This window comes from Diorhabda carinulata, chromosome 5 (assembly GCF_026250575.1).
Source record: "Diorhabda carinulata isolate Delta chromosome 5, icDioCari1.1, whole genome shotgun sequence".
In the NCBI taxonomy this organism is placed as follows: domain Eukaryota; kingdom Metazoa; phylum Arthropoda; class Insecta; order Coleoptera; family Chrysomelidae; genus Diorhabda; species Diorhabda carinulata.
Window position 1 is genome coordinate 31,218,816 of NC_079464.1, and position 18,092 is coordinate 31,236,907.

Genomic DNA, 18,092 nt, shown 5'->3' on the forward strand with positions numbered 1-18,092 from the left:
GTGGAAACCTTGTTTTGGCAAAATACTCCAAGTCCGGTTCTGTTAAGTGGATTTTTATTGATTATTTACGATAATCGAATTCTTCAGCAAATTCTGAGCATTTTTTATTCCACAAGTTTTAGTCTATCTCTTTAAATAAGAGATGGGGGAGAGTGGAAACCTTGTTTTGGCAAAATACTCCAAGTCCGGTTCTGTTAAGTGGATTTTTATTGATTATTTACGATAATCGAATTCTTCAGCAAATTCTGAGCATTTTTTATTCCACAAGTTTTAGTCTATCTCTTTAAATAAGAGATGGGGGAGAGTGGAAACCTTGTTTTGGCAAAATACTTAAAATCCGGTTCTGTTAAACTGATTTTTATTGATTATTTACGATAATCGAATTGTTCAACAAATTCTGAGAATTTTTGATTATACAAGTTTCAGTCTATCTCTTTAAATAAGAGATGGGGGAGAGTGGAAACCTTGTTTTGGCAAAATACTTAAAATCCGGTTCTGTTAAACTGATTTTTATTGATTATTTACGATAATCGAATTGTTCAACAAATTCTGAGTATTTTTCATTATACAAGTTTCAGTCTATCTCTTTAAATAAGAGATGGGGGAGAGTGGAAACCTTGTTTTGGCAAAATACTTAAAATCCGGTTCTGTTAAACTGATTTTTATTGATTATTTACGATAATCGAATTATTCAGCAAATTCTGAGTATTTTTCATTATACAAGTTTCAGTCTATCTCTTTAAATAAGAGATGGGGGAGAGTGGAAACCTTGTTTTGGCAAAATACTTAAAATCCGGTTCTGTTAAACTGATTTTTATTGATTATTTACGATAATCGAATTCTTCAGCAAATTCTGAGTATTTTTCATTATACAAGTTTCAGTCTATCTCTTTAAATAAGAGATGGGGGAGAGTGGAAACCTTGTTTTGGCAAAATACTTAAAATCCGGTTCTGTTAAACTGATTTTTATTGATTATTTACGATAATCGAATTATTCAGCAAATTCTGAGCATTTTTTATTCCACAAGTTTCAGTCTATCTCTTTAAATAAGAGTTGGGGGAGAGTGGAAACCTTGTTTTGGCAAAATACTTAAAATCCGGTTCTGTTAAACTGATTTTTATTGATTATTTACGATAATCGAATTCTTCAGCAAATTCTGAGCATTTTTCATTATACAAGTTTCAGTCTATCTCTTTAAATAAGAGATGGGGGAGAGTGGAAACCTTGTTTTGGCAAAATACTTAAAATCCGGTTGTGTTAAACTGATTTTTATTGATTATTTACGATAATCGAATTATTCAGCAAATTCTGAGTATTTTTCATTATACAAGTTTCAGTCTATCTCTTTAAATAAGAGATGGGGGAGAGTGGAAACCTTGTTTTGGCAAAATACTTAAAATCCGGTTCTGTTAAACTGATTTTTATTGATTATTTACGATAATCGAATTCTTCAGCAAATTCTGAGTATTTTTCATTATACAAGTTTCAGTCTATCTCTTTAAATAAGAGATGGGGGAGAGTGGAAACCTTGTTTTGGCAAAATACTTAAAATCCGGTTCTGTTAAACTGATTTTTATTGATTATTTACGATAATCGAATTATTCAGCAAATTCTGAGTATTTTTCATTATACAAGTTTCAGTCTATCTCTTTAAATAAGAGATGGGGGAGAGTGGAAACCTTGTTTTGGCAAAATACTTAAAATCCGGTTCTGTTAAACTGATTTTTATTGATTATTTACGATAATCGAATTATTCAACAAATTCTGAGTATTTTTCATTATACAAGTTTCAGTCTATCTCTTTAAATAAGAGATGGGGGAGAGTGGAAACCTTGTTTTGGCAAAATACTTAAAATCCGGTTCTGTTAAACTGATTTTTATTGATTATTTACGATAATCGAATTATTCAGCAAATTCTGAGTATTTTTCATTATACAAGTTTCAGTCTATCTCTTTAAATAAGAGATGGGGGAGAGTGGAAACCTTGTTTTGGCAAAATACTTAAAATCCGGTTCTGTTAAACTGATTTTTATTGATTATTTACGATAATCGAATTATTCAACAAATTCTGAGTATTTTTCATTATACAAGTTTCAGTCTATCTCTTTAAATAAGAGATGGGGGAGAGTGGAAACCTTGTTTTGGCAAAATACTTAAAATCCGGTTCTGTTAAACTGATTTTTATTGATTATTTACGATAATCGAATTATTCAGCAAATTCTGAGTATTTTTCATTATACAAGTTTCAGTCTATCTCTTTAAATAAGAGTTGGGGGAGAGTGGAAACCTTGTTTTGGCAAAATACTTAAAATCCGGTTCTGTTAAACTGATTTTTATTGATTATTTACGATAATCGAATTATTCAGCAAATTCTGAGTATTTTTCATTATACAAGTTTCAGTCTATCTCTTTAAATAAGAGATGGGGGAGAGTGGAAACCTTGTTTTGGCAAAATACTTAAAATCCGGTTCTGTTAAACTGATTTTTATTGATTATTTACGATAATCGAATTATTCAACAAATTCTGAGTATTTTTCATTATACAAGTTTCAGTCTATCTCTTTAAATAAGAGATGGGGGAGAGTGGAAACCTTGTTTTGGCAAAATACTTAAAATCCGGTTCTGTTAAACTGATTTTTATTGATTATTTACGATAATCGAATTGTTCAACAAATTCTGAGAATTTTTGATTATACAAGTTTCAGTCTATCTCTTTAAATAAGAGATGGGGGAGAGTGGAAACCTTGTTTTGGCAAAATACTTAAAATCCGGTTCTGTTAAACTGATTTTTATTGATTATTTACGATAATCGAATTATTCAGCAAATTCTGAGCATTTTTTATTCCACAAGTTTCAGTCTATCTCTTTAAATAAGAGATGGGGGAGAGTGGAAACCTTGTTTTGGCAAAATACTTAAAATCCGGTTCTGTTAAACTGATTTTTATTGATTATTTACGATAATCGAATTGTTCAACAAATTCTGAGAATTTTTGATTATACAAGTTTCAGTCTATCTCTTTAAATAAGAGATGGGGGAGAGTGGAAACCTTGTTTTGGCAAAATACTTAAAATCCGGTTCTGTTAAACTGATTTTTATTGATTATTTACGATAATCGAATTGTTCAACAAATTCTGAGAATTTTTGATTATACAAGTTTCAGTCTATCTCTTTAAATAAGAGATGGGGGAGAGTGGAAACATTGTTTTGGCAAAATACTCAAAGTCCGGTTCTGTTAAGTGGATTTTTATTGATTATTTACGATAATCGAATTCTTCAGCAAATTCTGCACATTTTTTATCCCACAAATTTTAGTCTATCTCTTCAAATAATCGCCGTACGTCCATTAGTCATCGATTTCCTTGAACCCGTATAGTTTAAATTAAAAATACGAATCACTCTATATATTTGTGTTACATCCTACTATCCGAACAAAGTTTCCGTGTAATCCACACACGTTCCATGTAGTTTTTTGTTAATTTTATCTCCTTTCCTTGTTGTTCTTTGATAAGAAAAAAAAAACTGCACTGGTTCAAATTTTTTTCAAAATATATCAACGTATATATATTTTTATATTAATTGCATAAAATTATTTTCATGATTTTCCCACAACGATACGTTTGCAAAACGAAATTCTCGAACTCGTCGCAATTTAATAGTATACGAGGGTGACGCTATACATTCAAACGTTCATTGTCATACAATTATTTCGACAAATTTCAAGTTTCAATTGCAATTTTTACAATTTTCAAGTGAAAATTCCACGACGAACCGTTGTGCGAAAACTATACAAATAGGAGCAACGGCTGTACCGGTTCGTCTACATTTGGCGCTTGCGTAATTTTTTTCGTTAACAACTACACCTCGTATATTCGATTTTTCGAGAAAATAATCGTTCGGGATGATCCCAAAAACATCAATGAACTGCTAAATCGTCTAGTGTTGTGGCATACCGATATATACAGAGTGGTACTCGTATAAATATCGTGTCAGACGCTAATCGACGTATTTTTACATTTTTTTTTCAATATTTTCGTTGAAAAACGATATAAACAAATATTCTTTATCTATTTTTCTGTTTTCACAGTTATCAATTGGATTTGTTTTAAAAAATTCGACCGCAGTTGAATATTATCGACAAATATTTGAAACCAAATAAATAATAATCTTTGTACACATACATATATATAAATATAAGTTAATTTGTACATTATTTATGTAGGTAATTAATAAAAATTTTTAAATTTACATATTTCCTTTATTTTACCAACTATAATGCATATCCCGAACTTTCTAAATAGCCCTCGTAACGTGTCCGAAGCGTCCAAAGACACAATACAGTCGATTGGGAAGGTTACGGCTTCAGTATTTCGGAAAACGCGTGGAATATTGTTTGTTAATGTTTATATTGAACGAATACCTATCCCGTCCACCGTATAGACCAGATTTAGTGTCTTGGTAATCGTTGATCTCGAAAAATTGTTCGAATTGTAAAAATTTCGGCTCAAATTGAGAAATTACTTAAAATTAAGTGTATTTTGATGCTAAAGACAAACATTTCTATAAGCACGACATCGAGAAGTAAAAAAATGTGTTTTTCTTAGTTAATCACACGACTTTTCGCCTATTGGCTTCTAATGGTCTTTATAAAGATAAACTGGACAGAATAGTGAGAAAACGGTTTGGACTGGCCAAAAGCCCCGTGTATTAAACATTACGTAAGATCGAATTTCACTGAAATCGCGTTCATTTTCACGTTTTCCAGTGCCCACAACCGTATGTTTTGTAGTATTTGAATAATAAGCGTAAAAACCGGGGAAAAATCCTATAAACCATACGATTAAAGGATACTAATCTTCTGATTGCGATTCTAGTTCGGATTGGATGGAAAACGCGGTCTTGGGAAGACCCCACAAAAAGAAATCGGTGTCAGATCGTAGACTCAACTCTCAAAAATGAACTTTACGGTACTCCAGACCCTCAAAAAGCTTGAAGTTCGCCCAATAGCCGCACTGCATGTTAATTCGGTCGTCCGGAACGAAGCGCGTCGACAACAGAGCCCGTTTTTAAGAATTCTCGTTGTTGTTGCCGATTTTTCGATCTTTTGGCACCCGATTTAATATCAGGAAATCGTCGAAATTCGTAAAATTGTACAAACAAAGTTTGACAATATGATACAGTATATGAAAACTCCAAATTTCCAAGAAAATTCCGTAGATTGTTCATTTAATCGGTAGATTCTCAAAAAAAAAACAGTAAATTACCCGCTAGAGCTGAAAACTTTTGGTTCTTACGGATACCGGTCGTCCGGAACGCGGCGCGTCGACAACAGAGCCCGTTTTTAACAATTCCCGTTGTTATTGATGGACTTGTGCCGATTTTTCGATCATTTAATGCCAGATTTAATATCAGGAAATCGTCGAAATTCGTAAAATTGTACAAACAAAGTTTGACAATATGATACGGTATATAAAAACTCCAAATTTCCAAAAAAATTCCGTAGATTGTTCATTTAATCGGTAGATTCTCAAAAAAAAAACAGTAAATTACCCGCTAGGACTGAAAACTTTTGGTTTTTACGGATACCGGTCGTCCGGAACGCGGCGCGTCGACAACAGAGCCCGTTTTTAAGAATTTCTTCCACACAAATAACTGAAAACGCGTCTACTCGACTAAAACGCGTTATCGAACGTTCGGAAATTGTTTCAGATGAAAATATTCGAATTACAATTCGAAAAAATATATTAAAAGAAGCGATACGTCTACGGATTACTAATGTTTCGACGTTTTATTACTCTATCATCCATAATATTCCATAGATTACGTATTATGTTTGAAACGCCGCGTATTCGTAAATATCCATTCAAATATATCGTTTGTGGAAAATTTATTTATTTATTTTTTTTTTTTCGGTAGCAGTTCGGTCCACGTATCGATTACAAACAATTTAACAGCACAATTGTTAATCTCTTGTTTGTTGACAGGCCCGATATTAGTGGTAGTTGTACCTGGATTCAGAAAAAGATAAAATAGGACCCCACACGAGGGACACACCTCTATAGCGTTTATATAACTAAGGGTGGTTTTGTCCCACACCCTTCTCCGTTTAAATTTTGGCCACTAAACGTCGCCGTTGACAGCTCGTGAGCTTTTATTTAGCAATTTGTCATGTACAGGGTAAATAAAAATTATATTATATCATGATAATGCTGAAAACGAGCAGAAAGATGGCGATCTAAAATCGATTGATCGAAAAATCGATACATCGGACCAAATAAATCGATATTGGGTACTGGATCGATATTTAATTACACAAAAACTCGCTGTGTGCTTAGTTTTCGTCGTTTCTATTTAATTAAAAAAAAATTAGAGTTTGTAAGTTTTGATATTGTGATAAAAAATAATTGTTATTATCAATTTTACTGATAAGAAATCCCATAGATTGTTTATTATGATATATTTGTTGTTTTCCATGAAATTCATTCATATTTACAGCGTAAACAAAAAATCGATTTTTTATTAATCGATTCGTAGGGTTTACGATTCGAATCGATTGAAAAATCGATGCGTAATCGTCAACAAACAATTTCTTTGATATTATTTCGCCCTGTATTATAAATATTACTGAATCGTGTATTTAACATTAAAAATATCATCGGTTCATATATTTTTTCTCCGAATTTGGGTTTATTTATTTATATAATTGAATCATATGGAGCATATGATATTTAAAATCTCCTTATTTGCCATATGTAAATCCATTAGCAGGACTAAATGGATGTTAGACATTCGATACATGAATGTTTGCATATGTGTATGTATGTCCTCTAATGGAGGTGTGCCCTTTTATTCATATTAGGTTAATTTGTGTTTTTATTACCTGTCAACTTGATGGGAACTTTTAAACTTTAATGGAACCTCTAGATTTTTATTTTTTTTTACAGGCGTGCTTTTTTTGATCTTACCTGTATATTTGTAAGTGATTTTTCGGCTTCGATTTCACCTCAAAGTCGAAAATTCTTAATTGCAACAAATCGCATTTCGAAATTCGTTAAACTAACAGCGATATATAAGTCAATTTACTCGGCCGCCATGTTGTAGTTTCAAAATTTGTAAACACCTACTTTTTTTAGAAACAATTCGTGTATATTTCCATATAATATCAATTTGATTTTGAAAGTTTTTTGAAAATTTCTCATGTTTTAAAAGAAATTTGTAAATAAAAATATTTCCCTATAAATGAAACCAATTTACATATCATGCACAAGCTCGCAAATATTGAGGTTATGTCAAAAAATTGTTTCTAAAATTGTTGTGAATTTTGCATGATTTGAAACTTTTTTTAAAGTCATTTTTGTCTTATTCAGAAAATTCCTCATTTAAAATATTTAAAACTGATATTTATATAGGGTGAATAATTAATATTAGCGTATAATTCTACCGAATGGACAAAAGGACAACACTATCCAACCGATCTTTAGGATACAAGCATCTGTCAATTGTAAACTCTCTCCAGTAAACTTATTTTTTAATAGAGAATCTACTTCGTGCAGAATACCATTAAAATGCATTCATTATAAGTATTTAAAGATAATAATCCTCAACAATTTTTTTTGTTTAAATGTTTACACAATCTTAATAAATTTAAAATGCAACATCTCTCGAAAATAAAACGCAGCGCTTATGGTTAACTAGAAACTAATTTAAACTGTTCTCAACTAGTTATTCTTGTATAATATTTATTAAAACTAAATACTTACCTTACTAAAACCTATATTATAATGTTGAGTACATCAATCAAGAACTTCACTTAATTATTCTCACTCGCGAATTCGGCTTTTTACACAAAACACTTTAAACCTCTTTGATCTTCATATATCAAGAAATTGAAGAGTTTCTACGTTTTCTAAGATTCTTATTTTGATATATCACAGGGGTATGCAGTTATCACATTTTCCTGCTATTCTCTTGTTTCATAGTATGAATCCTCTTGTTTAATACAGAATCGTTTATCACATGAAGTTAATACTTCTAAATATCAAGATTAATTTCCAGTATTTTTCCTTGTAATTCAATGTATAACTATTGAAACTATAATTCGTAATATAGAACGTTTACAATTTACTTTATAAATTCATTACAACTGTCAATTTTTCAAGTAAACGTTAGTTTGTGTAAGAAAAGTGCACACTTATTTGTTTACTAAGAATCTCGTTTTGTTCTATCTCAATAATCGAAATTATATAAAAATTTCAATGTTTAATTAACTAAATTTTTAATTCTATCATTAATCTTGTAAATTACAAATACTATTATTGGTAAATCTTTTTATTTGCATATTATCAGTAATTTATTTTGTATTTGCAAAACGTACCTATTAAACCCGTTATTAAGATGTTTACTCTATTCTAACGAATTTATCTATTGTTTAAATTTGACAATTGTATTATTATGTTTATTTAATAGGTAATATCCGCTATTTCAAATTACTTACATTTGATAATAACGTTATGTATATACGACATACGGGATTTATATTTTAATTTAACATTTTTACTTTAGCTATACGGGTAAACAACGAGTATCCGAGTTGCCTATGGCGTGTCTAGGGATTTACGCGCGTTTATCCTTGGCAACGCCAACTTTATTTCTAAAGTCTAAGCCTACTTTGCATCAACTCATCGTTGTAATTACTTTATCTATATAACAGCTCAACGACTTTGTTTATTAATGAAGCGTGATGAGCCGCCGAATATAGCAGCTCACATTTGAATTAATTTTTTAAAAGATTGTTTTATCATTTAGTTAATAGACATGTAAAGCTATTGGAGATAACGATCTTATAAAAATGGATTTAAGGATCCGTTTAGTATAAAAATCCCACACAAAATGAACATAGGTACATCAAGTTGACAAAAAAAAAATCTTGTTTTCAAGGAACAATAACACGAAGCACACAATGCCGTTAATAATAATATAGCAGGTCATTGTTGTGCATTATATGATGGAGGTCGAAAATATACCAATACCAGATGCGAAATACGAAATCCAGGCTAAGCTATATAGTCGTAGGGTTGAAACTTTAATCCGGGCAATATGGATTAAAGTGGCCGTATGAAAGAAGCTATCGTTGGATTTAACATTTTCTGATGTAGGTACCAAATCAGGCTAATCTGAAAATATACATTGAACAAAAATTCACCCGACAGGAGCGTACCACAAAAAAAAATTATTTTTATGTAATTTTGTAATAGTAAATTTAGTTACTAGAAGTTGTCGTACCTGTCAATTGTCAAAATAAACATTTAACCATAGACAAAGTATTAATACTAGACTACGCTTTACGCAATAAAATTCGTGCTCCACTATTAGAATGAGATACAAAGAAAGTTCCTTTCAATTTCCTGTATCGTATCACCTCATACTGGAACAAAGATAGCTTTACCTTAAACCTACTGTTTATGCATTTAATTCTATTTAGAGATTATAAAGTTAAGTCTTGGGTCATAGAACTAAAAGGACTGACGTCAGAACGATTTTGCACGACTATGCACGAATCGATAGAAATAGTACTCGTTTTTTTACGAATTGAAAATCAAATCGAAAATCTCAACATGTTAGGTTAAATTACTAAAAATGAAACCTACTGAACATATCACATTATCACTCAATATGAATTTTAAATGTTTACCTTCTTCTACGTCTATGGTTATATCAATATGAATATCAAATATGTTACAAAGAAACGATTCGCAATACCCTGTATTAGTGTGACGTAACAGTTAGACAAGGTCAATGTCCAGATTCCAAGCAAAACAATTTTAATAATAAATATATGATATTGATATTCTATTTAATTTTATTGGCTTAAGATTAATAAATGATACCAAAATAATTTCAGATACCCTTATAATAACCCGAAAACATTCAAAATCAAAATACTTTTACCTGATCATATTTATATTGATTCAATTTACATCATTAGAATTGAATAAAGTGTATTTAGAATGATAATCCTATAAAGAATTGTAACTTAAAAACGATGTATCAAGGGAAATTCTTATAAATAAAAAGTTCGGTTACCTAAACATTTTCTATTGTTGGGATGTTACCATCTCAGCGTTTGTAAGTGGTATGTGTCATCACATTCCTATGCGAAAAAATAGCGGTAGGGGGCTCTGGAATCACGAACTATAAGACGGTTTTACAATAGAAAAATAGAATATAATAATTTGAAATATGATAAATTGTGATAAATTTTAACGTATCACTTTTAAAATATGGATAAAAGTTATAGAATATTCTAGATTTCTACATTTTTCTTATTAAAAATGAATATACATAAAATTGATCACACGCGGTTGATGTGAATGTGACTTGTAAATGACAAATTGTAAAAAAGTAAAAAAGAAGAATTTTCAATGAGTCAATCAATTTAATGTATTCCAAATTTTAGTTTTAACAATGTCAAATAATTATTTACTGTAAAAATTTGATAGTTTTACTGAAATTAATTAGAAAATATTATAACGAGTTAGATTACTGCATTTAAATTTATATAGACGTTCAAAATAATACTATATAACTGTCAAAATGTAGTGTAGAAAATAGTTTTTCTTTGATCAATATAAATATAAAAAAGAAGAGGAATTATAAGGAACAATATAAAAGGTAAATTACATATAATAATAACAAATGTTAATAAGAGTCTTATTTGTTTACCATTTTCATAAATTATACTTTATCTATGGTCGCTACCTCCTCCTACGTCTATTGTTACGTCAGTATGAAATTTTAATTCCTTTTCCCTTTCTGCATCTATGGTCATGTCGGTATGAATTTTAAGAAGAAAAAGAATAGATTGATACAAAGATTAAAACTTGTGGAACGTTTAAGGCGTAAAATTGGTCGGTAAATTCCGAAAAGGTGCTTTATTCAATGTAGCGTACTCTTTTATCCGTTATGAGTTCATAACTTTTTCAAAAAATAAATCTCGTTAAGATTGAGTATAACTTGTTCGTTATTACGCACCCACCACAGCTGGCATACGATTTTACATAAAAATCAACCGTATAATTTATATCTTTTAACTATTATTTTAATATCTATAATTGTTGTACTAAAATTTTGAATATGTCAGAATGAATCATTTCGAACGATTACGTCATCGACTTAGATACGTCCGTTTTCAATCGCCAGTGGCGTAGCAATAATTTTATATTTTCTAAGAAATTAAACTTAATCATAATCTTTTCGTTATTTTTCATGTTTTTGTATTTTTTGCTCATTCAAGTTATAGTAGATCATCAAAAAGATCGCAGTATATTTTTAATCTTTAAATAAATATACATAAATATATATACCGTGAAGCCGCTCCTATTCTAGTATGTTGATATAATCTATAGATTGGCGGAGGCGCTTGGTAGTTATTTGTATTGTTTTTATAAGCTGTTTACATTATCTTGTGACTATTTTCGTGGAGATAAATTTACCCCATCGTTAAAAAAATTGTTGAGCAATCGTTTTAATCATAAAATATATTTGAAGTTCATCCCGAAACAGTCAGTAAAGAGAAATTAACGGAAATTAATAAATGATAAACGAAAGGGGTCGAACAAATTTTAATTAATAATTGTAAATAAAGTGTGTGCACCGACTATAAATCGTTCGACCGTAAACTCTAATATCCAATAATTACAATTCAACTGTTTTTGGTCCAATAAATTCCATAATTATTTTATTATGCATAAAGTACAAAATGCGACAAAATATATGTGTCTTTGTTATTGAAAATGGCTAGTTTTCCCCATTGGCATTGTTATATAAATAATCGCGATATTACAATGTTGTCAAATCGTCACCAAATACTTTGATATCAAGAAGAAATTAGCAGGTGAGTGCTTTGATGAAACGGATTTGGAAAAACTCATTTCGGGGCTTTCTAACTAGTTTAGGGGGTTTTATAGCTAATTTATGGGCTTTTCTAATTAATTTCAGAGCTTTCTAGCTAGTTTAGGGGGTTTTATAGCTAATTTCTGGGTTTTCTAGCCAAGTTTCTGGGTTTCTAACTAATTTCTGAGTTTTCTAACAAATCTCTGAGCTTTCTAGCGAGTTTAGGGGGTTTTATAACTAATTTATGGACTTTTCAAACTAATTTCTGAGTTTTCTAACTAATTTCTGGGTTTTCTAGCTAGTTTAGGGGGTTTATAGCTAATTTCCGGGTTTTCTAGCCAAGTTTCTGAGTTTTCTAACTAATTTCTGGGTTTTCTAGCTAGTTTAGGGGGTTTATAGCTAATTTCCGGGTTTTCTAGCCAAGTTTCTGGGTTTTCTAACTAATTTCAGGGCTTTCTAGCTAGTTTGGGGCTTTTATAGCTAATTTCTGGGTTTTTCTAGCCAAGTTTCTGAGTGTTCCAACTAATTCTGGTTTTCTACCCAATTTCTGGGTTTTGTAGCAAATTTTTGTTTTTTTTTAGCTAATTCCTGTGATTTAATAGCCAATTTCCTAGATTTTCTACCTAATTTCTAGGTTTTCTAGCTAATTTCTGTTGTTCTCTACCCAATTTCTAGGTTTTCTATTTAATTTCTAAGCATTTCTACTTAATTTCTGGGTTTTTAGCTAATGTCTGCGGTTTATTTCCTAATTTCTATGTGTTCCAGCTAATTTCTGAGGTTTTCTATCTAATTTAAGTTTACGTAGCTGATTTCTGAGTTTTTTACCTAATTTTTGAACATTTATACCTAGTTTCTAGGTTTTATAGCTAATTTCAGAGGTTTTCTATGTAATTTCTGAGTTTTTCTACCTATTTTTTGGGTTGTTCATCTAATTTTTGGGTTTTCTACATAATTTATGGGATAATCTAGCTAATATATGGGTTTTATAGCAAATTTTTGTTTTTTTAACTAATTTTTTGGGATTTAACAGCTGATTTTTGGTTTTTTCTACCTAATTTCTAGGTTTTCTAACTAATTTTTGTAGTTCTCTACATAAAATCCAGGTTTTTTACTTATTTTCGAAATATTTCTACCTAAATTCCAGATTTTCTGGCTAACATCTGGATATTTCCACCTAATTTCTAGATTTTGTAGCTAAATTCTGGGGTTTCTACCTAATTTCTAGGCGTTCTAGTTAATTTCTGGGGGTTTCTATCCAATTTCCAAGTTTTCCTATCTGATTTCTGAGTTTTTCTATCTAATTTCTGAGTTTTATAACTAATTTCTGGGTTTTCAACTAATTTCTGGACATTTCTACTTAATTTATGGGGTTTTCCACCTAATTTCTGGGATTATCTAGCTAATATTTGGGTTTTCTACTCAATTTCTAGGTTTTTTAGCTAGTTTTTGGGGTTTCCAGCAAATTTTTGTGATTTTTATGGAAATAATCGAAATAACGCAATTTTATTTATTGAATTAGCTGCTAATTTTTTATCTGCCCTACGTGACTAAGCTCGTCTCATTTTCAAAATATTTTTTACCTAAATTTTAGTAAAAATAAACCAAACTGGCAACATTGAACGAACCACCACGCGCATGACTTAAGCTCGGGTTTTTTTTCTATAATCTAGGGATAAAATGACCAGTTCGGCAACACCGAAATATTCTAAATATGGTTAACACGTAATTCAAGGTCAAGTCTCATTTTCGAAATCTTTTTCACCTAAATTTAATCGAAAAAGACTGAACTGGCAACAATGTATACAAACCGTCTATTCTCTAGAAGGTACTTTTCCAAAATCCCGGGAAACGACGGTCAGTCTGGCAACACCGAAGAAAATCATCCGTCCGAAATACGATCAAGGTCACTTTTTCGCATAAACAATACAACCGAAGTAGACGTCAAATAGTATTTCAAAATTGATGCCGATAAAATAAAATGAAACTCGACAGATACGAAAAAAAAATTTTTTTTAATAAACGCTTTTTTCACGAGCCGCCTCTGCATTCGACAATCCAAATGAGTAATAAGCTCACGGCAACAGCGCTTATGAATTCTAAATATAAACGAATCGACACATTTTGACGCCGAACTTTTAAACTGTCCTCGTACAAAATGAATTATTCGTGAATCGCAAATAACTATATACAATGAACAAACACTATTTTTTTTCTTTGCTAAATAGCATCGATCACGTGTGTATACAAGTACCCCATGGCGTAAATAAAAAAAAAACATTCTTCGTTTTTACGTACTTCAAAACACAAATTGCAAAATAACTTGAAGTTAGTCGATGTTAGAAAAGGTCTCTGCCAGTACAAATATTTACCGACTAATTCTTTAAATACGTAATTTGTCATGTTGACACAATGTCAAATGTGCTTTTAAAGCTGGGCATGTCGCTGTAGGGCCGCGTAAAGTTTTTCAGTCTGTCTCTCTATACAGTAGCAGCTGGCTAGATCGAGACGAGTCGAGTGTTTGATTTGTCTATTTGGCTGTGGCGATCCGAGAGGGCCACCACGCCAATAAGAACCAACTCACCGTAAAAGTTTCTAAGTGCCTCCGTCACGGTAAATAAATCCGGTCCGCCGATATCCAATTACCCGGGTGAAAGACAGATCACTTTTTCTTTTTTTTTTTAGGTTTCGATATATGAAATTTTCGAGTGCTATTCGATTCATAATAATTGTAATCGATTAGTCCGGTAAACATCGAAATATCCACGAGAATACGTAGTTTTATTTTAAAATTATCATATCGCCCTCGTATCTATTAGGTATCATATCGAAAACTAACCGAAATAAAAAATCTTTAAATCTTTTCTAAATTAATTTAATTTACAAAAAAAAATCGTCATTTATACAAACGGAAACTATGCATACAAAATGGCGGAAAGTGTCAAACTGTCAAACGAAATTCTGACATCTTTATGAATTATACCGTAAAATTCCCTAATCTCTAGTTAAATATTCTACATTTATATGAATAAAAATTTTTCTAACTGAATAAATTTTGTTTATTTTAAACAACTAACAATGTAGGACGAAAAATGAAGCTTGAAGAACGTGTGTGTATTGAGACGAGCGGCTCGGATTCATATCAAAGTAAGTATTCTCCATGTACATTGTGACTATTTGTATTTCGTGTTAGATGCGGTCCTATGACGTTTTGTATTCGAAGAGGTATTGAAAGAATCAAGAATGGGACTAACATTGCGGATAATTTTTAATCCCTTACCAGCACGGTTCGTCAACTTCGTTTAATTCAAAGCCCACCCTGTGGATGAGAATTCAAATCGGTTTTGACTAAACCGACGTGATTTTTTCCGAAATCCCTACTCTAATATTCTAATGCCCTAATGCCGTATTATGTGCAGATAGGAAATTTCGTCATTAAGATATTAGGAATTAATATAAATATATCAATTTACTTACACTTGTATAAATTGCATTATCATTATATCACAAACATTATATATTGATATTAAATAAAATAAAACGAATAACTTTTCACATCAAACTTTTCATAAACAATATCACTTGGATATTAGATAACCTCTAATCTAATTCTATTTTTATTTGTACTATTGTAATGTCAAATCAAATTTCGCTGTTGCCGGCTTTCCATGCACATAGATAAAATTAATAATTTACCCAAATTGCAAACTAGTTTTATTCATTTCCAGTGAATAATTAATCTTAATATTAATAATTTTGTGTTCTTATGTAATTACGAGTTCTAAAAAATATATCTGTATGTATAATTTGTTATAAAAAAATAAATTGTAAGAATAATTAATCATGTATTTGTAGTAGTTGTGGAGAGCCGTCTCTGTTTTTTAGTCAAGAGGTCACTGACTATATCATGTTTAATGCTTCAAGGTAATCAAATTTATAAACAAAGAATATTATTATTATACTATGACTTATTGAAAAAGATATTTTTAACGATAAATAATGTAGTAAAAAATATTGTACAAGGGGATTTACACTTGGAAAGTTGATATTAAGAATAACGTGTAGAATGTTCAGTTTCATTTTAGTTTTGAATTAGAAACTATCATCTCTCAGGATTGAAAATATCCCAAGTTTTTATTTTATAAAATGTGGAATATTCGGTTCTTAGTGATTTCATTGTTGTTTTATAATAAATCATATGCGGAATCAGGTATTTCTTTTAATATTTTTATATCTCATTTAATAACATATAAAATAGGTTTTGATAAATTATAATTATATGAAATATATATAAAACTAATAAGTTAAACTATCAAAACAACTTTTTTATCCAAATGCCTTTTTAGCTAGTTTTACGAGTTTATTTTATACATCACCTACGAAGTATGCAACCCTACTTACACAACGTTAATTGTGCTATAAAAAAAATTGATTCTCTCTGTCACAATTTCTCTAAAGACTTCTTAATTATCTATCATCCTGAAAACCTTCTTTTGAATTGAGCTATTACATTTATAGAAATTCGTACTGTAGTTAATTTTATACGTAACGTTACCTACGAAGTATGCAACAATATATACAATCCCTTCCACATACGCCTCGGCTTTTGTTTTTTTTTTCTATGTTTACGATTACTTATTAATCATTTATTTGAAACATTTCTGATTTGATAATGTTGAAATAACCTCTACATTACGCTACTAATTTTAGATTGGCCAAAAACCTGCCCAGAAATAGTCACAAAAGACAAGTGGCAAGGTCTACCTTCAATAGCTGTCGATTACGTCATTATACCAGTTACCAAAGTCGTTATACATCATACAGTTACGCCGGAATGTTCAACACAAGAAACATGCTCTTCAATGGTAAAGAGTATACAAAATTTTCATATGGAAAGCCTGGAGTTTCCCGATATAGGGTATAAGTAAGTTAATTTAGTCGTTGTGATAGAAGATTAGTAAAAATATCAAGAAGAAGAGTGAAGCAAACAAATTTTGACAGACGAAAGTAGGGCAAGTCGGATCTGTGTTTGATTATAACACCAGCATGGCGGAGTGGTGGGGAGGACGAGTTTTTTTTAAATTCCAGGACCGGCTCCGAAACTTCTATAGAATAATTTTTAGCTGCATCAATAAAATGAATTTTGTATTATTTTCAGTTTTCTCGTCGGCGGAGATGGAAGAATTTATGAAGGTGCAGGTTGGCATAAAGTGGGCGCTCATACTAGAGGATATAACAAAAATTCTCTAGGACTTGCTTTTATAGGAAATTTCGCGGGTAATTTGTTTTATTGATACATATAATTATTTTTATATATGTTTGATCGTTTCAGTAAAAAGACCCAGTAACATTATTTTGATGGCAGCCAAGAAGTTTTTGGAATGTGCAATGACAATAGGCGAGTTATCCGATGATTATATAGTTTTTGGAGCTAGACAAGTCAGTCAAACAGCAAGTCCAGGCATTTATTTATACAACGATCTAATACAATGGCCCCATTTTTCACGGTACCCCAACACTACGAAAAGTGCTTAGCATAAAGGGAACAATTGAATATAATTCATTAAGAAAACCCCACAGCTCCAATATTTAATGCATACATTATTTTATATACTAATTCGTATGTAATATATATTTTTTAATAAAAAAATTCTGTTTCAATTATTCGAAATATCCACTTACCTTTTAACTAAGTACGCCTCTGGATTTTCTGTAGATATTCAGTTTTGCTCAACAATTTAGCGTTTATACACTACAATAAGAGTTTTTTGTTTGTTTTTCTACCATGTAGTCACATTTGAACAAGTTTAAAAGACTTTGAAATAGCTATGAGATTAAATTTCAGTACGTGACTACGTTGATATATTTAATATCACAAAAATATTTAGCTGTCAATTGTAGTAAATAAATATAATAAATATTTACCTATAATTTCAAATAATGAAGGACGGGATAAATTAAAATTCTCTCATTTTGTTTCAAATCGCAGCTTTTATAAGTTTTCAGTTTTTAATGTAAACAGTAGGAATTGTGAAACATAATTTGATGATTTCTCGCCAACGTATACAACCGTCAATTGTCAAAGAACGATCATAGATCTTCAATCGAAAGAAGCCAGTTAAATAAATAATAAAAATAATAGAGATTTTCATGGATTATGATTGGATTAACCTGTGAATGTTCGGAATGTAATTAGTATCGCGT

The 18,092-nt window shown here is 30.5% G+C and overlaps 1 protein-coding gene and 1 long non-coding RNA gene across 2 annotated transcripts; one reads left to right on the forward strand and one right to left on the reverse strand.

The window, feature by feature from the left end:
- Positions 1 to 14,749: 14,749 nt before the first annotated feature.
- LOC130894622 (uncharacterized) lies at positions 14,750 to 15,481 on the reverse strand. Its single transcript, XR_009059351.1, has 2 exons — positions 15,366 to 15,481; positions 14,750 to 15,207 (listed from the first exon to the last, which is right to left on the reverse strand). It is a non-coding gene; the product is annotated as an uncharacterized LOC130894622 (long non-coding RNA).
- Positions 15,482 to 15,858: 377 nt separating this feature from the next.
- LOC130894618 (peptidoglycan-recognition protein 2) lies at positions 15,859 to 17,549 on the forward strand. The gene is made up of 4 exons (XM_057801545.1): positions 15,859 to 16,098; positions 16,599 to 16,812; positions 17,047 to 17,165; positions 17,221 to 17,549. Exons 1-4 carry the CDS (start codon positions 16,035 to 16,037, stop codon positions 17,421 to 17,423), a joined length of 600 nt encoding a protein of 199 aa, XP_057657528.1. The 5' UTR covers positions 15,859 to 16,034; the 3' UTR covers positions 17,424 to 17,549.
- The last annotated feature ends 543 nt before the right edge of the window (positions 17,550 to 18,092 follow it).

What these genes read in the sequence shown, in the direction of transcription:
- LOC130894618 (XM_057801545.1), top strand. Translation starts at nt 16,035, where the DNA reads ATGTGGAATATTCGGTTCTTAGTGATTTCATTGTTGTTTTATAATAAA. An exon ending in TAAATCATATGCGGAATCAG is followed by an intron (nt 16,099 to 16,598) that starts GTATTTCTTTTA and finishes TACTAATTTTAG; the next exon opens with ATTGGCCAAAAACCTGCCCA. An exon ending in TTTCCCGATATAGGGTATAA is followed by an intron (nt 16,813 to 17,046) that starts GTAAGTTAATTT and finishes TATTATTTTCAG; the next exon opens with TTTTCTCGTCGGCGGAGATG.